Here is a 26,521-nt window from a genome sequence, read left to right on the forward strand (position 1 = left end):
CATTCCTGGATGTTAAATACAAGGGCAGGAGGATTAGGATCCGTTTTGAAGAAACCAAAGTTGGAGGGTCGTATTTTGGCGTGCTACACCTACAGAATGAGTGAAATTAGAGGGCAGAAATAGGAATCGGTAGTTTTTTGTGGGTTGCCCTGTCCGGGGCCCCTGGCATGCAGGGCTGGATGGAGGGAGAGGGGTGGGGGGTGGCGGGGGACCGCGTTTGAAGTTAGGTCGGGCCAGCTGCTGTTCTCCTTAATAACGAGAGGGGAATAGGAGGGAGGGAGGGAGAGATTGAAAGGAGGAGGGGAGGACCGGGAGGGGAGGAAAGGGGAGGAGGAACCAGAGCGGGGAGCGCGGGGAGAGGGAGGAGAGCTAACTGCCCAGCCAGCTTGCGTCACCGCCTCAGAGCGGAGAAGAGCGAGTAGGGGAGAGCGAGACCAGTTTGAAGGGGAGGACCGGTGCGAGTGAGGCAGCCCCGAGGCTCTGCTCGCCCACCACCCAATCCTCGCCTCTCTTCTGCTCCACCTTCTCTCTCTGCCCTCACCTCTCCCCCGAAAACCCCCTATTTAGCCAAAGGAAGGAGGTAAGGGGAACCCTTTCCCCTCCCCTTCCAAAAGACAAAAACAGAAAAACACTTTTCCAGACCGGAGAAAGCAGGAGAGAGAGAGGGGTCGCCGGGCTGGTCATGGAGCTGCTGTGCTGCGAGGTGGACCCGGTCCGCAGGGCCGTGCGGGACCGCAACCTGCTCCAAGACGACCGCGTCCTGCAGAACCTGCTCACCATCGAGGAGCGCTACCTTCCGCAGTGCTCCTACTTCAAGTGCGTGCAGAAGGACATCCAACCCTACATGCGCAGAATGGTGGCCACCTGGATGCTGGAGGTAGGTCGGGGGGCGGCGCTCGCTAGGAGCCAGGACCCCTCCGGATTCTCGGGCCCCCGGCCGGAGCCCTAAACCCGGGAGAGGGCGATCCCCGCGCCGGCCTCCCGGCTCCTGTGCGGGAGGTTACCGCGCGCCTTTTGGCGAGACGCGTGGCTTCATTTCTGTTCCTCTCCAGATAAACTGGGGAGGGAGAGGGGGGAGGAAAATCTGGGAGAAGCGAGGCTGTCCTGGGCGGGGGTGGGGGAGCATCCCGCGCGCGTGTGCCTGCATGTGTCTGCCTCTTCTTCCCACCCCCCTCGCGACCTGTCTTTTGCGAAGCCGCCGCGGCTGCTTGCCCCGCGGCCAGGAAGGGAGCAGGGGCCTGAAATCGGGACCCCGAGTAGAAAGGCAACCCCCCCAAAAGGCCAGAGCAAATTCGTCTTGGCCTCAGGTCCCCCCGCATGTGGTCGCAACTCCGCGCTGGCACTTCACGGGGGAGGTGGAGGGAGGAGGGAGAAGGAGAGAAACGGGGAATTCAGGAGCCCCGGAAGTCCCATTGAAGAAACGTGTGTTTCAGGGGAACCCAAAAGAACCACTTCTTGCCCCTCACTCCAAGCCTTTGCCCAGCGAGCCGTGTGCCCACGTATGCACAGCTCTGGACCTGCAGTGGTTTCGCCATGTTGCTTTGCAAACTCCCTTTGGAAAGGCTGGGAAACGTCGCCCGCTTACCCTCGCACCCCGTTATCCCGGCCACCCCACTTTTAATCGTGCCCTCTCCCCCACCCCCCACCTCACGAAGATTACTTACAGTTTGGTTTTCCAGCTTCCTCGGTGCGGAGATTTGGGTGGGGTAGGAAGGGGGGGGAGGGGGTGTGTGTAGGGGGGATATCGGGTCACCCCTAAAGGAGAGGTTGGAGCCCCCCGTGCCTCTTTCCAGGGCTCCCTGCTCCCGTCTTCCCCCTAGCTCGTCACCACGTTCCCTAGTTTCTGTCCTTGTGGGCCGCAGCCGGACACTCCCGCCGCGGCGCTCACCCCTTCAAGTTTCCTCCCGGGATCCAAAGCCCCAGGGGTCGGAATACAGACCTTTCTGGCACCCGAAACCTCTGTTTCGGGAAGCCTGGCTCCTCTTTGGGGTTTTCACGCCAAAAGGGCTTTTCTAGGATATTTCCTCGATTTTTAATTATTTTTTGAAACCATCCCCCCCCTGCTCCGACTCCAGCTGCCGAGGCTGCGGCGCTCTTCCTCCTCTCCTCCCTCCCCCTCTCTTCCCCACCTCTCCCCACCCGCCCCCCCAATAGCGGCCCCTGGGCCGCACGGACCCCCCCAGACATTTTTTCCAATTGTCGGGAATGATAGAGGAGGATCTGGGGATCCGGATGAGACCAAGAAGTGGACCCCCGGAGCCTCCAGAATATTTTTATTGATTTTTTGAAAAGATGACGAAATCCAAAAAAGAGTGAGTGAGTTAGAGTGCGCGAAGGAGTAGCCAAAGGGAGCGTCGCGGAGCTGCCGCGGCTGCTGCGCACTTCTCCGACTCCCCGTTTTGGAGCTGTAGTTCACCCCCTTTTATAGGCTCCCTGGGAATACCAAAGCACTGATGGGCTATTCTGATTCACCCCAGTTTCCTCATCTTTGTTCTTTATTCTTATCACGCATTCTACTCCCCTCCCCCTTCCCCACAGAAAAATTAATTTTTTTTGTTTCCATAGATTATGCTTTTTTATTCTTTCTCTCTTTTGCTGATGCTATGCTCTCCACCCCCGCCCTCCAACCCTTTCCCACTCCCATTATAGGTCTGTGAGGAACAGAAGTGCGAAGAAGAGGTCTTCCCTCTGGCCATGAATTACCTGGACCGTTTCTTGGCTGGGGTCCCGACTCCGAAGTCCCATCTGCAACTCCTGGGTGCTGTCTGCATGTTCCTGGCCTCCAAACTCAAAGAGACCAGCCCGCTGACTGCGGAGAAGCTGTGCATTTACACCGACAACTCCATCAAGCCTCAGGAGCTGCTGGTAATGACCGGCCCCTTCCTCCCTTCCTTTCTGCGATTCCCGCTTTCCCCTGGCCAGCAATATGCTTTCTACTCACCACTTCCAGAGCAAATTCTTGGGATCCAAAGTGACCCCACCAATAGAATTTACCCACTTATGGGCGATAGCTCATTTAATAGGAAACCACTGTCTATTGTTTTTGTGTTCCTACTATGTGCCCAGGCTCCGTGCCCAGCACTGAGGCTACATCTGTGAATAAGATCCTCATGGAGATTTGGGTTGGTGAGACTCATTTGCAACTGTGTATGCGTGTGTGTAGGGGACGCGTGGAATATTTTAATTAACATTGATAATATTTTAATTAAATTCCAAATTTCCAAAAATAGTCTGAGAATGTGTTCACATCATAGGTGTGTGGCTGTGGTGTCTCCTAAAAACTTGGAGTTCAAAGGTAATGCCCTCTATATCTACGAAGTCTCAAGATACCAACACATAATAGCTGTTCACTAAATATCAGTTCATTGACTTTTGAGCAAAGTCAAAATGTGGCCTTTCACTGAAGGAGTCCGAGGCCTGGGTTCCTACCTCCAGTGGGACTGTGACATCTCTACAACCCCAGGGATCCTGTCTTATCTCTGGTTTTCTACCAGGGAACCTTTTTCCCACCCGATCTAACTCCTTTTCCCTGCAGCTTGACATATAAGACGACCATATTGCAGCTGTACTGGATGGAAGAGCGGCTCCAAGGCCCACTTTCAGGGGTTTGCACACCCCTCTTTGCACTGTTGAGAAAAGCACCCCCTCCTTCCCGCCCCCTCCCCCTCCTTACTGGCAGGGCCTGCACAAAGTCTACAGGGCTGAGGCTGGCTTCTTGAACTGAGCTCTTTGTGAGGAGCCTTCCTTTCTGGGGCTCTGCTGCCATCTAGTGGAAGACATGCACAAGGTTGGGGGAGGAATTGCCGAGAATGTGGAGAGGGGCCTGAATGACTTCACCTTTGAACCGCTGCCAGGTTTTAGCTGCTTCTGGTTTGGTCCGAGAGGCCTAGAAAGGTGCTTTCTTCTGGGAGATCTGCTTCCTTTAATAATGGTGCAAGACCAGTGGTTCGTACTCGCAGTACCCTGTGAAGAGGAAGGGCTGGCATTTCAAGCCATCTTTGAAGATGGTGGTGGTTTAGTAGTTTATTGGGGTGCTTTACCCGAGCTGTCCACAGAAAGCCAAGGCAGATTTTAAAGCTTATGAAGAAAACATTGTTAGAATTGGGAAGCAATTTGTTTTTCTCATGAGAGAGCAGGAAAAATCATCTTCATATGGTTCATTTGTTTCAAGAGGATGGTGAATTCACATGTTCTTCAGGACACCCAAATCTTTCCAAGACTAGCCAAGCAATATATTGCTCCAAACAAACTTGGCTTTTTCCTATTCCCTTTATCCCAGAAGTTGGGATTTGGAAGAGTCCTGTTTTACAAATGAGAAGGCTGAGGTCTGGGAGGGAAAGGGAATCACCCCCGGCCCCACAGCTGTGGGACTGGTGCTCTGGTTGCTGGTTTAGCAAATGAAAGAGATTCCAGGTTCTCCAGGTGAATGGAGAGAGGATGCATTGGCAAACAGGCCCTGCCTCTCATTCTTCTGATGACAGCTCAGTGGATAGGCATATTTTCTGGTAGCACATACGATATTTTTAATGTTTTATTTTGCACTGTTTCCCTTTGAGCACAGTTTCCCATAAGTATCTCAGTGAAAGAGGGAAACAAGGTTTTTTTTCAGATGGGTTGCTGGTGAGAGACCCAAAAGAGACAGGGTTGTGTGGTCCCCACACTTGCACTGAGGGATGCTGTGACACTGAGCAGGCACCCTCACCTTGCCCCAAATCACCTCCATCTGCAAAATGGGGTTGCTAATGACCATGTGGTCCTTTAGTCATGATGACAACGGCCCGTGAAACATTTAGGTGAAAGGGCTGAGTGTCACATCCCCAGAGTTTCTGCCTGATGTGTAAAAGGGGAGTGTGAGCAGCAGAGAGATAAAGGCACTTTTTGGCACTGAGTAAAAGCAAGCTAATTGGTTGCCAAGGAGTTGGGCCAAGGAACCTTATTTTGAGCTTTATCTGTGTGCATCATTTTTCCATGAAGATTAAAAAGACTATTAATTCGGTGATAGAGACATATACAATAAATTACCATGAAAGGGCCACAATGACCTTGGCGGTATCTCGTTGTAGGTTCAGCTTTCTGGGTGGGCGGGAAGCAGTATTGCCTGCAAGTCAGGGTTGGGAGGGGGTAAGGGGAGCTGGAGTGGAAACGAAGTAGAAGAAAATAGAATCTTGGCAACAGCTACCTGGGCTCTCATTATTTTCAGTGGAGCCTGACATTTGAAGCATAAGAAGAGCTGTCAACAACTTCAAAGCTTCAGGGGCACATTGACAAATGGGCCCGCCTTACAATCTAGCAGCCACGTCCTAATGAGCAGCCTTAAAACTGGTCTGGAGCCCAACCCCCAGCCCCCTACACCAGGTCAGCTTGTGGATCTTAGATTCTCCTCTTCTCTTCCTGCCTTCTCCTCCAGGAGTGGGAACTGGTGGTGCTGGGGAAGTTGAAGTGGAACCTGGCAGCTGTCACTCCTCATGACTTCATTGAGCACATCTTGCGCAAGCTGCCCCAGCAGCGGGAGAAGCTGTCTCTGATCCGCAAGCATGCCCAGACCTTCATTGCTCTGTGTGCCACCGGTAAGATGAGGCTTGAGCCAGGGAGGGGGACGGGAGAGCTCTTTTGGGAGATGTCCAGGGAGAGGCAAAAGGCCGTACGAACTTTCATTTTAGTTTAGGAGTTAGGAGGAGGGGTGGTCTCGAGTAGTCTAAAGTCTGAAGTTTCATTCCTGGGTTGCTTTTTATTTAACTTTATCTGAGCTTTGTATATTCGCTTTCTCTGCTAAACTCATAAATGGTTTATGAGGACAGGTGTGGTTAAGGCAAAAAAATTAGTGCCTGTTAAAATATTCTTTATGATGGCTAAAGTGCTCTTTGAAGATTACATATACTGCTCACTGGTTGTGTTCAAATCTTTAATCTTTTAAGGAAAAGGATGGCTTGGAGGTAAGCCCAAGAGGAAATCTCGGGGGGGATGGGGGCAAATACAGGTTAAAGGAACAACGTCAAGATAAATATGCTGCCTGCCTTGATTAGTGGTAAGGGAGACCGAAGAAATTTTTTTTTTTTACTGTAGGGCATTTATGGCCTTCTAGCTGTTCGCTTCTCTAGCTGTTTGTCCCACTGGGCGCGGGAGTGAACCTGGTTGGCTTTCAGTGAGGCTTTACTTTCTGAGCGCTGGGTTCTGATGCCCTCAGTTCATGTGGAGGTGTTTTGATTTTGGCCGCAGCCTTTAACATTGCAATTCTGCCTGCTACGTGGGTCCCACAATTGATACATCGTTCCTACTGGCCCATTTGCTTTGTAGATTCCTAATAAACTAAAGGCAGTGGTTTGCTGTTGTCTTATTAAACAGCCTTGGCCAGTGTCTGCTGGTTTTTTGTTTTTTTTTTTTTCTTGGTAGTGGCCATGGCAGAGACCCTGGAACCTTACTCATCCCAGGGAGAGATGTCAGGAGTTCATGTTTTGACAATCAGAAACCTTAGGTAAAAAGCTGATCACTTGAGAAGACCTTTTGGTGTGGTTCACCTCAAATTTGCCAAGAGTAGTTAAGTTGCTAGGGGGATTCAGGTGGTAACTTTTTTCAGTACGTTGTTACATGTTACTCATGAGTTCTACGGATGATTATATAACGTACAATGTAGTGCATATGCCCTGTGCTCACAGTCAAAAAGTCAGGCTTTGCTACATATCAGTGGGTGACCTTTAATTGGCTGCTTAACCTCTCTGAACCCCAGCTTCTTCATCTCCAAAACAAGCCTATTGATACATCATCCTACAGCCTTTTCAGAGCAGCTAGGAAAATTAAAATCAGAAAGAGGTGATGCACATGGACGTGCTTTGTAAACTGGAAGTGTAGGTTGGACCTTCACTAATTGTGAAAATGTTACCATCTCCGATTTTAACCCTGATTTTAACTGTTCCGACTAAAGTGGATATGATGGCTTTCCTTTTCTGGCTGCCCTTACCTGTTTCTGGCAGGACCTGTGTGTTCTGCACTTGCAGGCTTGAGTGTGGAGTCCTCCCGGCCCCCTGCCTGTTCATCTAGGGCACAGGTTTCCCCTTGCTGGTTTTCTGTAGTCCTGTTCTTCTGGATGCAGGCCAGGCCTCATGGCGTGCACATGCGCCCTGTGCCCCTTGGTGGGAGAGTCCATTATCCTTCCTGCAGTCCTGGGGGCGGTTCTTAGGACCCCTGTGGACCCCTGCTGCCTTTTGGATAGTGGGCACTCTGGCTTCCTTCCCTTCTGCTGTCTGGCCCGGGCCCGAGAGGTCAGTCCTCCAGTGACCTGTCATTTTGTCTCCCAGGCTTGGCTGTCTCCTTCCTCTCTCTCTCATCATGAGTCACTGTGGGGGAGGGGTCAGCCAGTTCTTTCTCTCTGGCCCAAGGACAGCTGACCCCCGACCCTAAACTCCCCCATTGCCCAGCTGTTGATAGCCAGAGCTCTGCTTAACACTGTCTCTTGACTAACATCTTTTGGGGTCTATCTGCCCCTTCCCCCTCTTTGATCTCTGATTGGAGTAGGGGTGCTGGGTGGAGTTACCCGGGTGTGGGCAGATCCCCAGATTCCGTCTAGACCCATTCTGGAAAACTGGGGATCCCATCCCCCACCCGTGGCCTTCTTGCCCAGATCTTTGGGCTGGCTGCCAACTCCGGGGCCAGAGTAGGGAGCCTGGGATTCAGGGACTGAGGACAGAGGCCCAAAGGGAGACGGAGGCGGTTATAAAGACTGTGTTTTGGGGGCCTTGAACTAGCTTTGGTCAGGGACTGGGAAAGGACACCCCCAAACCAAATGAAAATCGTGTGCTAAGCACTAAGCCTCAGGCGTGGACTGGGCAGAGCACAGGGAGGTCCTCTAAGCCTCAGGCGTGGACTGGGCAGAGCACAGCAAGGTCCTCGGCAGTTTCCTGGGTCTGGAAAGGAGGGGCCTGTATCGCAAGACGATGCTTTCCCTCATCTGCACTTGGGTTTGTGCAACTGACTGAGTCACATAGAATCCTGGCTGCGTGGAGTTTTACAACAGTTGGCCTCACAGTACAAACACCAAAGGCCGCTTTTCTTGAAGGAGACACCTTCCATGGAGAGGAGATTGTGCGTTGTGGAGCCAGGGTATGACGAATGGGCGAGGACCCAGGACTCTGGCCAGTAGCGGGCACAGAGTGGCTGAGGAGCAGAGGTAGGAGATGCAGATTCCCCAACCCGAGCTGTTGCCCTCACCTGCTCCTCATATCGCACACTTCCCTCCTTTTCTCCCAGTCCTGGATGTTCCGTCCTGGAGCTGATGAAACACCTGCGGCCAGGGTCTTGGAGGTCCACAGTGTGTGGAGGGTGGGGGTCCCGAGAGATGGCAGCCAACCCTCAGGCCGTGCAGCTATTTGATGGGAAAAGCTGGTTGTGAAAGAGCTGGCAGTGGTTCTGCAGTGTGTGGGGAGCGTATGTGTGTGTGAAAGGGGAACGGAGAGCAGGAGAACACAGAGGGGCCACGGAAGTGTGGCGAAGTGGCGGTCTTGCTTTATGGGGCTCTGGGTTAAGTTGGTGGCAAGGCAGAGAGGAGCCCTCCTTCCTTCCCTGCTCAGCCTAAAATGGCTTCTGGAAGAGCAAGGGCCGCAAGCTGCTGGTATCCCTCTGCAGCAGGTCCTGGTCAGTGCAGGCATGGGTGGGTTGGGTGGGGGATCTTCCTGACTACAGCTCCTAGCATTCCTGTTCCTGGAGTCTCCAAAACTGGGGAAGCAGAACTGAGCCATAGCTTCCCTGGTTGCAGCTCTGCTGATAGAGCACCCAGGTCTGCAAGCAAGGAAAGAAGGCCATTGGAGATGACCTGGGTTCACGCTGTGGCATTGGGAGATTCTTGAAATGTGATATCATGCTTGGCGGATGATTCCAGTTAGTCTAGCAGAGCCAATGGCATTGAGTTTACACCTGGCAACGGGGAGGGGAAGGTGCTCACCCTCCCTCCCCAGGCACCCACATCCCCTCTTTATTCACTAGAAGCCCACTCTAAGATGCTGCACCTTGGTATTTGTGTCACACACGATAGCCACCCCCAGGCCTCCCCACACCAAGGCCAGAGCCCCAGTGTTGACTGGAACCCATTGTGCTGTCCTAGCCCCTGTCCTGGCTTTACCTACGGGTGTTCTCTCAGATTCCATCCCCAAGTGAGAGGGAGACATTTGTGGCCCAGAGAAGTTCGATGACTTGGCCCTTGATCTAGAGTGGGAGATTTTGCCTTGATGGGTGCTGGGAAGGAAGAATGGAAACCCATCTTTCCATCTGCAAGTCTCTGAGCAGCCCCTGAAGCCGCGAGGTCATGGGACTGAGGGGAAGTCGTTAGCATACCCTGTGGGGACAAGCAGCCAGGCAGTGTGGTGCTTGCCATCGCTCTTCCCTCTGGCTGTAAGATGAATGGGTAGCAGGCTGCTCATCGCCCTCCAACCAGCCCCCTCCCCAGCTCCTCCCAGCAGGCCTTGCAGTTGCATGGGCATTCCCTTGTCATGGCGGCCCTGCCCCACAAGGACAGAGTATGCTGGTCCTCTTCTGGGGGTGGCAGATGAGGTGCGTGCCCAGTGACGTCCCTGGTCTGTGGACACTCTGGTTCTGGCCCTTTGAATTTCCACCTGACCGCAGGTTGGAGAGAGAGATGGGGAAAGCCTGACCTGGCCTTCCCTTTCTTCTTCAGCCTCAGAGTGCGTATCTCTCTCCCCCTATTGGTGAACAGAAGCAAAGCCATCAGCCCTGCACCCCAAGACCTCGGCCACCATAGCCAAAATGATGGGTGCTAAATGTACTGGGCAGGACCATGTGTTCTGTGGTTTTAAACTTACTTAGCTCTGAACTCTTTATTCAGTAAAATCCTACCAAGAAATACAGATACCAAGTTGATGAAATGGAGCACTTCTCAGGGCCCGTGCCCCGGTGAGGGAGCCCAGCGGTACCCCCAGGGGCTCCCAGGGCGTCCTTGGGAGGATAAGCCTTTTGTGCTTGCTGGTGCTGGGGCTGGGGCTGGGACCCAAGTCCTTTGATTCCTGAGCCAGAGCGCCACCTTTGGGGCTCTTCTCCCACTTCTGACATAAAAGGCTGCACTGTCCTCCCGAGTGGTATATAGGAGGTGACTTTGAGGAGCTGGTCAGCTTCCAGTAAGTTACGAAGAGCTCTGGATCCAGAGTCTCAAAGTCTCATCCGGATCCCAGGCCCAACACTCACGGTGAGTGACGTGAGCCAGATCACTTCATCTCCCAAGACTTCATTGATTCACCTGTAAAAGGAGATGTTTGAAACAGATGAATTTCAAGCTCCTTTTTATTAATACCTCACCATCATCACCGCTGTCATGAGCAAGCATGCAGCCCACACCAGAGCTGCCCCTGGCGCCTGTGGGTCCAGCTGGGATTCCCCTAAGGTGTGTCCTTTGCCTCCACCATTTTGCCAGGAGGGAGGCGAGAATGTCGGGTGTTCCTGGTTATGTGGGCATCGTTCCTTGGCTCGGGTGAACTGCATCTCAATGAATTGTGGAATGTGCTGGGTTAGAGTTGCCAACTTCTCTCTTCCATTCGCTGAGTGTTCATGGGGTTCTTTTCATTCCCCCGTGGGGCTGCACTTTCTCCCAGTTCTGCAAAGCAGCAGGAGACTTTGGGGACTCGATGATGTCATTTCTGGGACACATACACAACTGGATAGTGACAGATTCTCCAGGAAGCACAGAGCCCTCATTCTTCCTGGCCTGCTTGGCCTGCTTGGCCTGCTTGGCCTGCTCCCTGCATCTGCTTGCAATCCAGGGATGCTGGGCGCCTTTCTCCTCATCCCTCCAGACGCTGGAGAGCATCTCCAGTCAGAACTCCCCACCACAGTCCTGCAGGAAGTCCCAGGAGTGACAGCAGAGGAGGGGCAGGTTGGGGAGGATGCTGGCTGACATTCATTTCTTACCTTGAACCAGGCACTGTGCTTTTACAAGGATTATTTTAAGTGAATCCTCACAACAGCACTACGACGTGGGTATTGCTGTTCTCATTATTTGCAGATCAGAAAATGAAGACTCAGAGAGGTCAGGTAACTTGCTCATCTTCACACACTTGGTAGGTGGTGGGATGGAGATTCAACCTCAGTCTGATTCCAGAGCTAATACTCTGAACCAGTGAGCTGTGTTCTCCAGAGGTCTGCTTTGTTTGGAGGGGAGCTGGAGCCCTAGGCCCTGGGACGGCCTCTGTTCCCCATGGCAAGGCATGTGGCTGCTCCTGCTCTCTTCGGATCCCCAGATGCAGCAACCTGGAGAAAGGCCTTCCTGGGTCTGGTGGGGACTGCGGCAGGAGTGGAGGCTGCCCAAGCTCCCTGCACTCCACGTTCCAGCTTGGAGCTTTTTGGGTCTACTCTCCAAATCCTTCCCATCTCCCTGGAGAGTCTTCTGAGAAGTGTCTCAAATGCTCCTCTTCACTCAAGAGCCTCCTTTCTTTTTTTTTTATTTTCTTTTTCTTTTTTTTTTTGAGACAGAGTCTTGCTCTGTCACCCAGGCTGGAGTGCGTGGCATAATCTCTGCTCACTGCAACCTCCCACTCCCGGGTTCAAGTGATTCTCCTGCCTCAGCCTCCAGGATAGCTGGGATTACAGGCACGTGCCGCCATGCCTGGCTAATTTTTGTATTTTTAGTAGAGACAGGGTTTCACCATGTTGGCCAGACTGGTCTTGAACTTCGAACCTCAGGTCATCTACCCACCTCGGCCTCCCAAAGTGCTGGGATTACAGATGTGAGCCACTGCGCCCAGCCTTCAAGAGCCTCCTTTTTTTGAGAAGTTTCTTCAGAAGTTATCCATATAGTAGTACAGACCTAGCCATTATAGCACACCATCCTCTACTATCTAATGCGTTGATGCCCAGCCTTAAGAAGTCTCAATGTTGTACGTTTTTGGGGGAGTCCTCCATGCTGCCTGGAACAGGGAGGAGCACATTGTAATGAGTCGATCAGAATGGGTTGCTGATCGGTTCATTGCCTCTCTCTCTGCTGCAGGAGGAGGATCTCAGGAAGTCACCAGCATCTCATCTCTCCAGGTGGGCAGTTAAGGATGGAGAGGGTACACCCTCACCCCTGAGCGTGCCTTCTGCACCAGCATATAGCTTGCTGGCATTTTTGATCAAGAGACTTGAGATTGCCGAGAAATTTGTACCTGGTTTTTATTTGTTAAAATAATATTACATGCAAATTTTACAAACTCATCTGTGTTTCTCCCACCTAACAGAACAGCTTTTATTTTCCGTGCATCCTTCCAGTTCATCCATAGGCATGTATGTATGTATTTACCCATGGTTGTAATCTTCATTGTCGCATGCATGCATGCAGTTTGGTTTTCTGCTTCCTTCTTCTGAGAGGCTATTGTGACCATTTCTCCATCCTGTCATAGCGACAAAGCTGATGGTTTCCAGGAATGGCTGCATTGGGTAGGTGGAGCTTTCCACACTTGAGGGTGGGGGTTGGCTAATTACAGCTAGGAAGCTAGTGCACAGATGAAATGATGTTTGATTTTTCTGTTTTTCTCTCTGTTCAGTATCCCCTACCGGTAGAGAGGGGGATGTCCTTGAGAGTGGTCCTGCGGCAGCCCTGGTGCTACAGGGAAGTAACACCGCTCTGTGGAGAGGGCTGCTTTGTGAATTTGCCGGCTGGTAGACGCCGTGATCCATTCTATTGTCTCTTCATTGTTCTTCTCCTTGGGAGTCATTCCCATTCCAGATCCTCAAGTAAGAGCAAAGGAGAGCTGTGAGGCACCTGGGAGGTTATCCTGCCTACATCTTTAAACTCTTGACGGAAGCCGTGAAGGAAGGAATACATTTTATAACACAACTCAGGACACTTGTACAAGTATATCAAACTGATACAAAAGTTTCTCCGAACAATATTTACTCTTAACTACATGCAGTGAGCCTGATACTTTCTATCCTACTCTATTTGGTTAAAGGAGAACAACAACAAAAAATGCTGGTCACGACCCACAAATGCATTTCATGACCCATTAATAAGTTGCAGCTAGAAGTTAGAAAAACACTTGTCTCACCCAACCCATTATTAGACAAATGGGAAACCAAGCCCTTGGAAAGAGGAAGTGACTTGCCCACAGACCCACGTCTGGACCTAGCTGGAGGGCTGATGTTGCCTCAGTATTTGACTAACCTGGAGGAGAGGTGGGGCATGCTCAGGGATCCTGAGGAAGATGCTCGTCTCCTGTGTAGCGGGCAACAGAGGGCAGCACGGCCGCCGTCCTGGTCTCCAGCAGCTCTTCTCCTCTGGCTGTGGGAACACACTACTCCTTTGGTGCCACTCTGAGCTGCTGAGAGGCAGCCAAGTTCATGCACATAGTGCTCCCCAATTCTGTGGGATGGGACAGTGTCCCCAAGAGGACTCCCCTGAAAATCTTCTTAGTAAAACAAAAAGGGAGGTAGAGTCTCCCTGTGCAACCGGTGCACCTGTTCCCCCTATGCCTGCTGGTTTCCAGAAGTTCATTCGTATGCTGGTAATAAGAGTTGGTTTTGCTAGCAGTGGGACAGCAGAGACGGGCATGTGTGAGGTGTGTTTCCTGGTCTGAGGCCTATGGCAGAGGGAAGGGAGGACCGGGGATACTCGCCTGCCCCTTCCCTGACAGATGCTCCCACCCGGGCCTTTGTGGGCCCAGGGCCATGGGCCGGCTGCCCCACTTGTGTTATGAATGTCACAGGGGGGAGCTAACGAGGTTATTGGGCAGAGAAACACTCTCCTGTGACCCCTGTGGAAGAGACCTACAGCAGAGCAAGAGGCAGGGAGGCTGGCTTTGTCACACGGTTCATGGCGACAGAGAAGGCACAGGAGGAGCGGGTGGACAGCAGGAGTGGGCGCAGCACCATTATATACGTCCCTCGAGGTGGAGATGGTGAGAGGGCAATGGAAAAAAACCAAGGAGACAGGCAGATGGCCAGGTTTGCTCTGCATTCATGATGGGAGGGGAGGGCTGTGCTTGGCTCCGGGATCCACGGTGTCTAACAGTGCTGCTAACTTGATGCTGGGGTGATGGGCTAACCATTCAAAGAGCTGCTGCAGAAAATGTGTTTGTAATAGAGCGTGTACAGGAAGAAGGGGAAATAGGAGAGGGGCTGGTTTTTGTAGGTTTAACCTGATTGTTTTTGCTGTAAGTTGAAGGGTGACCCACGGTTCCTTGTATGCTGTGTCTCCTGCCCCAACGTGCCCCTTCCGTGTCTACACACAGTAAGCTCACTAGAGCAATGCTAAAACTAGAAAGAGTACACTTTGGAAGACTTGCTCACTCCAGGACCGTCACTAGGGTGATGGCTGCAACTATACCCACCCCAATGTCTGTCAACACAAGCAGGGGCAACTTAAACTCTCAAAAGTCTCAGGGTTCTCACCCATACCATTAGGGTGACGCTCGTGTGCACCTTCTGTGGCTGATGGGTAAATTAAACAGGACATAACGTGTAGCATACTGCATATGGTGGTCATTGGTAGCTGTCAGCAGCAGTAACAGGAGAAGTTGGCTGTCTTTATTTCCCCTCGATGGACCAAGCAGCTGCTGGATCATGGCCACCCAGCCCCTCTGAAGGAGTGCTCGAAGGAACACAAGGGGGCTGGTCTCCCAAGGGGAGCCCTCTAGCATGGCCGTGGACGGGGTTCAAGCCCCTCTGATTTATTATCCTCATTCTGCACTTCTCTGTAGCGAGTCACATTTTTTTCTCTTAGCAATAAAATGGGGCCTTCAGGCTCATGAGTCATAACATCGAAACCAAGTCACCCATCTGATTCGGATGCAATGATTAATCTTCGGTGCTTAGTTAGAGCCCTATGTTAGGGTTAGAATCCTCTGCCCTAATGTTCTGAGGGTTCTTGCTGTTGGCCTAGAGGTTGCGAACTGGGTGGGACTCAGCCCCCACTCGCCCACTCCCTGCATTGCTGCTTCTCTCATTTCCTTTTTTAAATCAAATCTTTTTTTGGGGGGGTGGGGGTCATATTAATCCTCGATGCCTGTCCAGAGACTATAACAAGATCCCATCTGAATTAGCATTCTGCATGGATTTTGCCCGTTTCTCCCACCTCCTTGTACTTTCCCTCCTTCTCAATCTGGAGCCCCTGGTCTGTCCTGCTTGCATGGCCCATGGGGTACCTTGTCTGCACTGGTCTCAGGCATTCTCTGCTCTGTTCCCACCATCACCTCTAGAGGAGACCGTGACTCGCTCACCGTGCTTCTCCCACCAGGGTCAAGAATGTTACCTCGGACATGCTTAATATGCCTGGGATTTGGGGATTGGGGACCTTGAATCTTCTGTGCATTCATTGTGTGCACTTAGATAAGCTGTCTTCCTTCCCTGCCTCAGCCTCCTTCGTTTAAATCTGGAACAGCCACGGTGATGGCAAATAAACACAGGCTCCTTGCAAAAGAACTCGAGGGAGGACATGCCTGTGGGGCACGGGGTCACTCGCGCCGCTGACCTGCTGCCGTCCTGTTTCGGAGTCTCTGCAGTCTCGGGAGCTCCGGGATCCAAATTCGTTCTGTGCCCTGACCTTCTGCCTCTCATTCCTTGCAGACTTTAAGTTTGCCATGTACCCACCGTCGATGATCGCAACAGGAAGTGTGGGAGCAGCCATCTGTGGGCTCCAGCAGGATGAGGAAGTGAGCTCGCTCACTTGTGATGCCCTGACTGAGCTGCTGGCTAAGATCACCAACACAGACGTGGTAGGTGGCCACCACCTTCTTGGCTAAGTCCAGATGTCTCTTCTCAGCTCAGGGAAGGAGATGACGGATTTGATTATGTTGTGTCAGAGGTATTGTTCTGGTTTGTTTCCTAAGATTGACATCCAAGGGAGTGCAAAGTTCAGCAGGTGACACCCCCTCTTAAGGTTCTGAAGAGCTGTGCACGGTAAAATACAGAAGAAAACTCAGCAAGCAGATGAAGGGGGTGGGGCAGGAGGGCTATTTACCGATGTTCCTTTATGGCGTGGGCTTCTCAGTGGGTCTGAATTGTTGCTTCATTGCCATATTTGTACACGCCGCCGGGCTGCCTCTGCCCGGCAGTGAAGAGCTGCCGTGTCTGCTTTCACACGCTGAGGCTGTGAGGCGCACAGAGGAGAAAGGAGAGCCAGGACTCAGCTGCAGTGGACGGAGCAGACACACAAGCGGTGCCCCACTGTGAGAACGGTGTCCGTCCCTGGCAAACCTCTCGACCCCTCCCCGCTCTCTCTTCCCTTTTGTTCAATGCAGTAATGGATTACAAAGTGCTTTCAAAAGACAAAGTGCCATACAAACTCAAGAAACTATTATTAGCTACGGAGCTTCCCCATTCTGTGTGCCCTGTGGACGGCCCAGAGGCTGTTAACTTCCTGTTGCCAGAATTTGGAGCTCCTGAGAAGAAAGGTTTCGAGAGAGACCAGGGTCAAGTGCGACTCTGAATTCAATCGGTAGGAAGCTGCAGTCCTAGCCCGTCCGAGCCAGGATGGTGCTAAGAGGTCAGAGAGGCAGTTCCTTCATTTTCCACGAGCAGGACAGGGGCTGAAGTAACCAGCCAGGAGGGGGGTGGGCAGTGGCTGAGCTGGGACTAGAACCCCCGAGCTCCGACTGCCCCCTGGAAACTTTCCACTCCACCCTTGCTGCCGCTCCTGGGATCTTTTGGTTTGGAAAAAAAAAAAAAACCTTGGGTTTAAAGTCAACCCGAGAGAGGGGCGTTGGCCCTGAGCCCTCATGCATCACCATGGAGAGGCTGAAGAATGCTGGGCACTTCACGATGACACCCTCTGGATGGTCCAGGGGGATTCAGATGCCCTCTGTGGGCTTTTATTGAGTTAAGGGATCATGTGATTTATAGGCCTATGGCTGAGGCCTGCACAAGGGACACTGGACAGATTAAACTTCAGAGAGCCCACGGCTGCAGCTCGCTGGCCTCCTCTCCCACCCACCTGGATTTTTCCTGGCATTTGTTCCCAGCTCAGAGAAATGGCGCGGGGAGATGCTGACAGAGCAGATCCGGGGTCCTCCTCTGAGATAGTTCTTAGATATGGTTTTAAGATGCGGGCTCCAAACATACGCTTTTTAAATGAGGACTCCAGAACACAGACTGAAAAGCTCCCTCCAGTGCAGCATGAAGAATGCTTTTCTAATCCTCCAGAGAAAAATCGTGGACAGGACTTAACGTTTATAGAAATGGTATGCTTTCCTCCTTTTCTGAATGTCTCCAATTAAGGCTGCCTTACAAATAGGACTCTCAACCAGTTTAAGACAAGCCCTTCCTCAATGCCTGGAGACAAAAATGTCAGCGACAGGAGTTTGAGCGGCCACCCCCCTCCTCCTGCCCCCAGGCATTGTAACCTTTTCCCCCCAATGTTGATAGACCTTCTCTGATGGGCTGACCACCCTACCGGCTCCAGCCTTTTCCCACCTCCCTTTGTCCCCACTTACTGATCTCACATGGACAGTGGTGTAAATTTCCCTCCTGGGAGTTGCTGCTAAGTCTCTTGGCTTTTCAGGACTGCAGGCAAGTCAGTCTGTCATCTCATCTGGAGAAACTGTTTGCCTTTTTCTGATACTACGTAGCCAATCCATTTAAGTCAGCTGGCCAACTCTGTTAAATGGATATGAAGTGGATACGAAGCTGGTTTAGGGGTGTCCTCCTATAAATCCTAACTGTTGGTCGAGTTGGTATCTCATTTCTATAATGGGCACACACTGTGTTTCTTAACTGGGGCTGCCTATGTATGCCTCATTCACACCAGTGGGCCTGGGTTGAACATTTTCATATTTAAAAACCAAGAGTGAACATAGTGAAATGTAAAATTCATAACACTTTTTCAAATAAAAATCTGAGACCTCAGGAAGTTCCAGGCTTACCTCTGGCACCCCAGAGGCTGGTTCGCTCTCCCTGAAAATGTTTTTAGTGGAAAGGTTCAAGCAGCTCTGGGCTAGGCTGTGTGTGTGTGTGTGTATGCACCTTCCCAAGTGCTAAATCTCCTCCCAGCCAGTGTTCTCCAAAAAGCTGACGCTCAGAGGGAAGAAAAATAAAAGGACTAGAATTTAGAACACATTAGCGTTTGGAGGGAGGTGAGTTGTGCTTCCTGAGCTCTGTTTACCATTTCACGAGTCAAGAAATGGTGTATTTCCTTCATTCATTTCTGGAAGTCTTTACTGAAGGCCCAGTTGTTGCTGGAAGTTGGGGTGGATGGTGGCATGTGGGAAACAGAGGATGAGATTCCTGCCTTCAGGGAACTGAGCAGTTGTATGATGAATCAAGAGTAAAGCATGCAAAACCCTAGCAAATTAAGAACATAAACGAAGGTGTGCTAAGTAATGTGTTATGAACACTAAATGCAGTAGGAAATCAACCCAAAAGAAGGAGCTCATGAAGCCTAATGTAGAGTGCCGGCCTCCCAGCAGAGAAAACTTGGTGATAGAAACTCTTCTTAGAGTAGAGAAGCAAAATGTATGGGCACGCAATGGAATATCATTCAAACCTTAAGAAGAAATGAAATTCCGATCCATGTTATAACATGGGCAAACCTTGAAAATACTATGTTAAGTGAAATGAATCAGACACAAAAAGACAAATACTGTATGATTCCACGTATACCAGGTATCTGGAATAGTCAAATTCGTAGAGACAGAAAGTAGAATAGGGGTTCCCAGGAGTCTGGGGAGAGGAGAGGATGGGGAGTTATTGTTTAATGGGTATGGAGTTTCAGTTTGGGATGTTGAAAACGATTCTGTAGATGGAGAGTTCTGATGGCCGCACAACAGTGTGAATGTACTTAATGCCACTGTACATTTAAAAGTGGCTGAAAAGGGAAATTTGACATTATGTGTATTTATGATAGTAAAATGTGTGTGTGTATATATGTATATACACACACACATACATAAATGGATATATATATATGTATGTATGTGTGTCTGAAACATCCTCGGGCCACACTATGAAATGCCCATAGGTTGATGTTGAGCTCTTCCCTGGAAAAGTGAAATACACAGGACCACATTTTGCCCCCTGGCCCTAGAGCATTGACAAACGGGAATCAGGAAGAGCTGACAGTTTCCCCCAGAGCCCCTGAAGTTATACATCAGCTCCTACACACCTTGCTGTTTCTGATTTCTTCAAGCTTGCAGTGCTCTCTGTTACTTTGGGGGTTAGGTCGTGGGTTGTCGGGGATCGAGCTGTTGAAAGAGGGTCCCCCTGATTCTTGTGAGATGGCCAGGCGAGTCTGTGGTTCATTGACCAGGAGCAGATAGCTTTGATATGAGGGACGCATGCGGCTCTGAGAAAGTCGGCCTTTGTTGCTCCGTCTGGTTGCCAAAATAAACCAGAACGCTTCATTCCAAAGAGAAAGCTGAGTGAGGGGCCTGACAGTTTTATAGGGAATAAAAGTCTCAGAGAGTGGTATATTTTAAATACTTTTTTCCTTCCAATCATAAGAGTTGCTGAAAACAGCCAAAGAGGCAGTTTGGCTGTAGGGGGGACGTCTATTGGGGGTGTCCAGTGCCTGGGTAGGTTTGAGAGGGGAGGGCGCCACTGGCCTGGGTCCCCGGTGACCATGGCCCTGCTTCCTTGGGCTGAATTGGGGTCCTCTTCCATCCCCTCTGCACACTAGTCGGGCTATGTGCCAGCATTGATCTCACTGCTTCCTTGTCTATAGAACCTCTTGAATAAGGCCCAGCTTTTCCTCAGCTCTTTATCCAGAGCCCCTGGCAGAGTCATTGGGAGTGATGCTTAAGAGAGGAAGGGAAGAGGAAGGAAGGAGCAAAGGACAAAGGCAGGCAGATGGGTTTCCAGCGCGTTTCCGATTCACTGGTCTGTCCATGTCCTTTGAAAATCTGTATCTTTTCTTTAACTTCAGTTCTGTGTCAGGGCCTTCCGAGCCTTCTGAGTTTTCCCCAACCTTATCTTAGAGTAGGTTAAACGAAGTGGCTTCATGTTCACATGAAGTTGCACAAATTCAGTAACGAAAAAATGGAATTGAGGCTCACAGGCCATAAAGATGTTGTGAAGTTATTGCAAGATACTTAACAGAAGAAAGACTCTAGTCATCTGTTCCTTATATTTATCCTTTTTTGTCTAAGTCACATCAAAACTCTTTGTCACATTCCTTAAAAAAAAACAAAAAACAAAACTTTAGATTCAGGGGATCCATGTGCGGTTTGTTACGTGGGTATATTGTGTGATGCTGAGGTTTGGGCTTCAGTTGAACCTGTCACCCAGATAGTGTGCACAGTACCTAATAGGGAGTGTTTCAACTCTCTTCCCTGTCCCTAGACACATTCTTAAATATTGCCCAGAGAAGATTCCAGGATATCTCTTCCTTAGGGTCATCCTGGCATTTTATGGTCCTGGTTATCAATGAGCTATGAAAAAGCAGGGAGGTGGAGGCGCCGTGGAAGAAGTCTCAGTTTCAACCACATGTGTGTGATTCATGGGGTTTAGCATTGTGTCTTTCTGCTCCGTAGCTGGAAGTGCCGGCGCCCTCGCCGCACATGTCATTGTCAAGGCTCCACTCTTACAGATTCTGTCTTCTGTGGACTCTTCAGGGCCTGTGGTCAGGAACCTTGTGAAGTGTTGCTGGAAGCTGGGGGTGGGGAGGTGGAATAGAATCGGGGGCTGATGCCTCCCTCTCCTGCCTCATTTTTCTGTGGGCCTCATTTGGTATGCAAGGAAATAAGCCAAACAGCCTGTGAAGAAAGGAAGAATGAGATAGTTTCCTAAGTTGTCTCTGCCTGAGTTGGCCGCGGGTCTGGGGCTCATTCAGCCCTTTGTCCCCCTGTTGAGTGCAGTGCGTGTGTGGTGACAATGGAGTGGTGCAGTTACACTGAGGGCTAATGGTAGGAGTTCCGTCAGCCCATTCATGGAGGCAGAGGAGGGTGCAGGGCGCGGAGCTCGAGCCAGCGAGCAGAGGAAGTCAGAGGCCCTTGTAAGGAGCTGAAGATCACAAACACTGCTGTCAGGGCTCCAGGCTTGGGGGCGGGGGCAGCCAGGAGGAAGGGGCAAGGGAGGGGGCCTATCATCAGAGAAGTTGGAGGTCTGCCCGACCTCCAGCGCGGTAGGGTACCACCTGTCCAGGCTGACAGACGAGCATTATGGCTTCCCTTTTAATCAGCTTAATTTGGGGCATCTTAACACAATGGCTGGTGCTTTGGAGGCTGCAGGAAAGCTGATGTCCTAGAGCCGCCGCACTTTACATGCGTGTAACATCTTTTGATTAGAGGTGCTTTCGTGTTTTTCTAGCCACTTGGGCTATGTCTCTTTTTCTTGGAGATTCTCTGGTCTGTATGTCTTTACTTAGAGCTTAAAAGTCGAGGTATATAGGAAAAAGGAGTTCGGAAATCGGAGGCTTGCCCTTTCTAAAGCCAGTCTGAGCTTTCAGCCAGATGTCACTGCGGAGCAAGCCATGTCAACTCTCCACACTCCATTCCCTAGCTGGGAAATGAGGGCATTTGGCTATTGGATTTCCAAAGGCCCTTTGGACCTCCAGATTCTCCAAGTCTGTGATTATTTATGTATGTCTTCTTATAATCCAGTCCCTTTGGAAACACTAACTCCACTCTTCTCTCAGCTTGATCCTCTAACAGAAGCAACTTGGTTGGATTTAAGGTGGAGGTCCTCCTCTCTCCAGGTGACTGCCCCCCTCCCTACCCCTACCCCAGTCGCATGCATCCTCCTGCCTTCCTGCTTTGGGCAAGACCCAGGCGATGTGGAGTTGGCATGTCCAGTTGCAAGTATCAGCACCACTGCACAGTCTCCTCTCCCTTCACCTCCCACCAGCACACAGAATTTATATGCCCTTCACAAGTTCAAAAAGGGCCCCTGCCATGCTAAACAAAGGTATTCATATGCAAGGTGTGAGCTCTGTCTCATGGAAGGGAGAGGCCAAGTTCTCTTTCCACCATCAGAGAGTAGTGTTCAACATCATTTATACAAGACGGGCTTTTGCCCTTTTAGTCTTGCTGAGCTAGAATGAGGGATTTGTGTAGTTGAAAGTCAAGCTGATCATTGTCAAGTTCCGTGGAAGTGGAACCTGAAGGAAGGTTAGGTGGAGACTGCAGAGAGGGTTAGCGTCTTGCTTTGTCACAAGGTAAGTCTAGAAGAGGGTGGGGAAGGGAGTTCAGAATTCTTCATTCATGGAGTACCTGCTTTGGTCATCCTTTTATCTTCCAGTCAGAGGGGTCATCAATCAAGAGCTGGCCAGGCTGGGTGTGGTGGCTCATGTCTGTAATCCTAGCACTTTGGGAGGCCAAGGCAGGTGGATCATCTGAGGTCAGGAGTTCAAGACCAGCCTGACCAATATGGTGAAACCCTGTCTCTATTAAAAATACAAAAATCAGCTGGGGGTGGTGGCGTGCACCTGTAATCCCAGCTACTTGGGATGCTGAGACAGGAGAATTGCTTGAACCCAGGAAGTGGAGGTTGCGATGAGCCGAGATCACATCATTGCACTCCCGCCTGAGTGACAGTGAGACTCCATCTCAAAAAAACAAAACAAAACAAAGCTGGCCGTAGTCAAGTCAGTGATGATTTGGATTGAAATTAAAATGTGACTAAAGAAAAGAGAGAATATGCAGTTTTGTCTATCTATGAAACCTTCCGAAGCTGTTTTATGTGGGACACCAGGGCACTCATTCTTGGCTGGAACTTATATAAAACGCTACTGTGCACACACGTCACCTCAAGTCCTGTGGCTCTGAAAGTCGAGTAGAAGTGACAGCCAGACATCCCAGTCCTCCCTGTAGGGTTTTCTCAGAACTGTTCCTTTAAGGTCTCAGGCTGCTGGAAGAGAAGGCTGATAGCAGAAAAAGTGGGGACACTGGGAACCCCAAAGGGAAGACGTGCATGGCCTGAAACCGAGTTCTTTCGCTTTCTGGAGCCTGGTCTCCCCGTGTGGAGGGTCTTGCTGGCATGGTTAATTCACCGATGGCCATGGAGTCCCAAGTTGGCCATATTACTGCAGTAGAAGATACATTAACCCAGATGACCTTGCCGGGGGCCAGAATAGAGCCTGTGAGGAAGGAGAGCAAGGCAGAACTGGCCTGGAGGCGAGAGGGTTTTTGTTGAGGAGCAAGGTCTTTCACAGGAACTGCAACTTGGAAAGTATTCACCAAGGGCTATGCCATGCGAAACCCTCTTTAAAGGTACCACATTGCTAGGCCTAACAGGCATTTCTTTTTTAATGTAATGGTTCAGAGCTATTGTCTACCACGCCTCGCATGCATGCGCACACACACGCAAGTTCCCTCAGTCAGCCGAGAATCCTGCCATCTCTTTTAGATAACAAAAGCTCTTAGGCCTTATGCTTTGGGTAGGATTTGTCTTCCACGGACAAGTATTCAGTTGGAAACAAGTATATAGTCACTGCCTCTGTGGTATGGAGATACTCTGATTTAGTCCCACTGCCTCTTGGAAAAAAAAATATTGTAAACATCCCCTTCAACAGCTTCTCGAGTCCCCGTACGGTGGAGGAACATTACACGTGAACTTCCTGGATTCAATGGATTCTTCTTTGCAAGAAAAAAACAAAAACAAAAAAAACAGAGAAAGAAGAAAATATCAATTTATATTGTTAGGTCCAATGTTTTAGTCAGTGAGTGAGCACGGGATGAGGGAGGATGGCTAGAATGTGGGGTTGAAGCTGCTGTTCTGGGTCTCAGCTCCTGCCCGTGTACTGTGGAATGAGCATCGCACACCACGATGATTCTGGCATTTAAGTCAACTCCTTCACACAGTGCTCAAGTGGAGAAAGGGCTGTCTATGTCTATCCCAGCTTAGAAGAAAAACTGATGGTATGAGACTTGCCATTCCTCTCTGATGTAGAACCTTCCTAAGGGACATTCCACAGTAGTTTTGACCGTTGTCACTTTTTGCCTTTAACCCCCACATTCATTTTGATTCTATATTTAGTATTAAATTTTTTAGATTATAAGGATTTAAGGTTTTCAAACATCTACTGAAATGCAAGTGCCCCTAGAAACGTTATACTTTTAGGCCAGGCTCAGTGGCTTATGCCTGTAATCCCAGTACTTCGGGAGGCCAAGGCAGGCAGATACCTGAGGTCAGGAGTTCAAGACCAGCCTGGCCAATCTGGTAAAATCCCATCTCAACTAAAAATACAAAAATTAGCTGGGCGTGGTGGCACGTGCCTATAATCCCAGCTACTCGGGAGGCTGAGGAAGGAGAATCGCTTGAACCCAAGAGGTGGAAGTTGCAGTGAGCCGAGATTGTGCCATTGCACTCCATCCTGGGCGACAGAGCAACACTGTGTCTCAAAAAAAACAAAAACAAAAACAAAAACAAAAACAAAAAAACAGAAAAGAAAGGAAACATTACACCTTAACTTTTCCCACCTAGCGAGTGGTAACCTATGAGGATAATGCTGCCACATGGTCCTTGAGGGAAGAACTTGGGGAAGAGCTGAACAGGGATGAGGCGGGTGAGCCCCATGGGATTTATCATCATTCATTCAGCTCAACAGGTCGGACAGGGTAAGGGATGTGACCAGGAGATGCCACAGGAAAGTGAGAGGTGTTAGCAAGTCCCAGAGGCCAGTGCCTGACTCCATTTCAGCCTCGTTCGGGGTGGCACGGAGACTCCTGCCGCTGGGTCACGTCTGTCATGTTCAGCACTCTCCCCAGACACACAGTCTTGACTAAAGATTGTCAAGATCTTGACACACACTTCACTAGTCTTGACTAAATGTGAATCTATACCTCATTTCAAAGAAATCTGAATTCTTTCAGGTTCCAGGACCAGTTTATTGTTATACATAATCACGATCATTTATGGAGCTCCACTTAGCACTGCACATATATCAGTGTCATCTCAGTTGCCCTTTACTCTGATTGTTTTGTGGGGAAACTGAGATCAGAAAAGTTAAGTAACTTAGGTGCCACCTGCAAGTATGGTGGGTGGGCAGCAAATACCACCCTTCCTCATTTCATTGTTCCAGGTGATATTTCGTCTCTGCCTTTGGCGTTTGGTCTGTGGTTGTTCCTAATCTTAATTTTCATTGAAAGCTGTAGTTTGAAATGTGGGATAGATGAGAGATAGGAAAGGAAAATTTAGGGGTATGGAAATTTTGTTCCTTAGTGGTTAGTTCCAGCTTTATTTTATTTATTTATATGTTTGTTTTTAAAGATGTGGAACTTGCTATGTTGTCCAGGCTGGTATTGAACTCCTGGTTTCAACTTCCCGCCTCAGCCTCCCAGAGTGCTGGGATTACGGGCGTGAGCCAATATGCCTGGCCAGCTGTGTTTTAGATCTTTGGGAAATAAAGAGAATGCTTTTGGGCTTGGCAAAATAGAAACCTCTGGGTGGGGAGAATTGCACAGTGAAAGAAAGAAAAGGGAAGTTTATATTAAACTATGAAAAGACACAGGGAGGTTCAATTTAACATATTTTCCTTATGTATGTGCTTCTTAAGAGAGTGCACAAAGGCATCTTTGCAGATGAGGCTAGAAAATGCCTGTTAGAAGCAACTCTACTGTTTGCACCCTCTTACTAGCACCAGCAACGGTCCCTGTCTAGTGATACCCATGACTTGTCATTGCATTGCCTGTCACCTGCCTAAGAGAAGCTCCTGCCTGGGGCAGACACACTGTCAATTACCCCTGCAATATAGACTGATACTAAAGCAATGCTGCATATTCTTGCTTATTCCCAAATTGGATGGCTCAAGGGTCCAGAATGTTGTAGACATTCTGCATTATATCTTTATGAGAGTTAAGGAAATGGTAAAGAAGCAGAAAAAATTGGGGATTTTTTTTTTTTAAGTATTTACAGTGAGGTGCAGTGGCTCGCGCCTGTAATCCCAGCACTTTGGGAGGCCGAGGCAGGCGGATCACAAGGTCAGGAGTTCGAGGCCAGCCTGGCCAATATGGTGAAACCCTGTCTGTACTAAAAATACGAAAATTAGCCAGGCATGGTGGCGGGCACCTGTAGTCCCAGCTACTTGGGAGGCTGAGGCAGGAGAATCGCTTGAACCCGGGAGGTGGAGGTTGCAGTGAGCCGAGATTGTGCCACTGCATTCCAGCCTAGAGGACAGAGTGAGAAAAAGTATTTACAGTTTATGTGAGGGTCAGTACGTTGGTTCATTGGCGTCCTTCTTATCTAGTTCTCAGGGGCTGAGTTTGCTGTCATAGCACTTCTAGTAGCCTTCCCCTTTTCTCTGCCACTTCCCAGCTTCCCCAGGCAGAAAGCACCTGGTTGGCCCCTTGATTACCAGGCATCCATAAGTGACCATCATTTAGGCCAGTGCTTCTCAGAATGCCAATCACCTGGGCTCCACTAAAATGCAGGTTCCGAATAGCTCGGCCTGGGTTGACTGAGATTCTGCGGTTCCAACAAGCTCGCAGGTGATGCTGATGCTGCCAGCCCATGGACCCCACCTGGAGTAGTGGGTTCCTTGGCACTTTAAGAACATCCCTCCTTTACTTCACATTTATTTCTACTGGAAACTAGCATAGACTTATGCAAGCTAAATTATGCATGTTTTCTCGGTAGGATGCTCTATGTCCTGTTCCTCTTACTAACAGCTCTGGTCTGGACCATT

The 26,521-nt window shown here is 50.1% G+C and overlaps 2 protein-coding genes across 2 annotated transcripts in view; one reads left to right on the plus strand and one right to left on the minus strand.

Moving 5' to 3' along the window:
- The first annotated feature begins 322 nt into the window (after positions 1 to 322).
- The window catches only part of CCND2 (cyclin D2), a 31,699-nt gene continuing 5,500 nt past the window's right edge, over positions 323 to 26,521 (plus strand). Inside the window, exons 1-4 of the mRNA XM_002822783.4 lie at positions 323 to 877; positions 2,650 to 2,865; positions 5,408 to 5,567; positions 15,535 to 15,683. Of these exons, the coding sequence (XP_002822829.1) occupies positions 683 to 877; positions 2,650 to 2,865; positions 5,408 to 5,567; positions 15,535 to 15,683 (720 nt within the window). The 5' untranslated portion in view covers positions 323 to 682. The remainder of the gene's footprint in view (positions 878 to 2,649; positions 2,866 to 5,407; positions 5,568 to 15,534; positions 15,684 to 26,521) is intronic.
- Positions 873 to 2,122, minus strand: LOC129049029 (uncharacterized). Its single transcript, XM_054526692.1, has one exon. The coding sequence runs from the start codon at positions 1,317 to 1,319 to the stop codon at positions 900 to 902; it is 420 nt and encodes a 139-aa protein (XP_054382667.1). The 5' UTR covers positions 1,320 to 2,122; the 3' UTR covers positions 873 to 899.

The sequence above is a fragment of the Pongo abelii genome, chromosome 10 (genome assembly GCF_028885655.2).
Source record: "Pongo abelii isolate AG06213 chromosome 10, NHGRI_mPonAbe1-v2.0_pri, whole genome shotgun sequence".
NCBI classification, from domain to species: Eukaryota; Metazoa; Chordata; class Mammalia; order Primates; family Hominidae; genus Pongo; species Pongo abelii.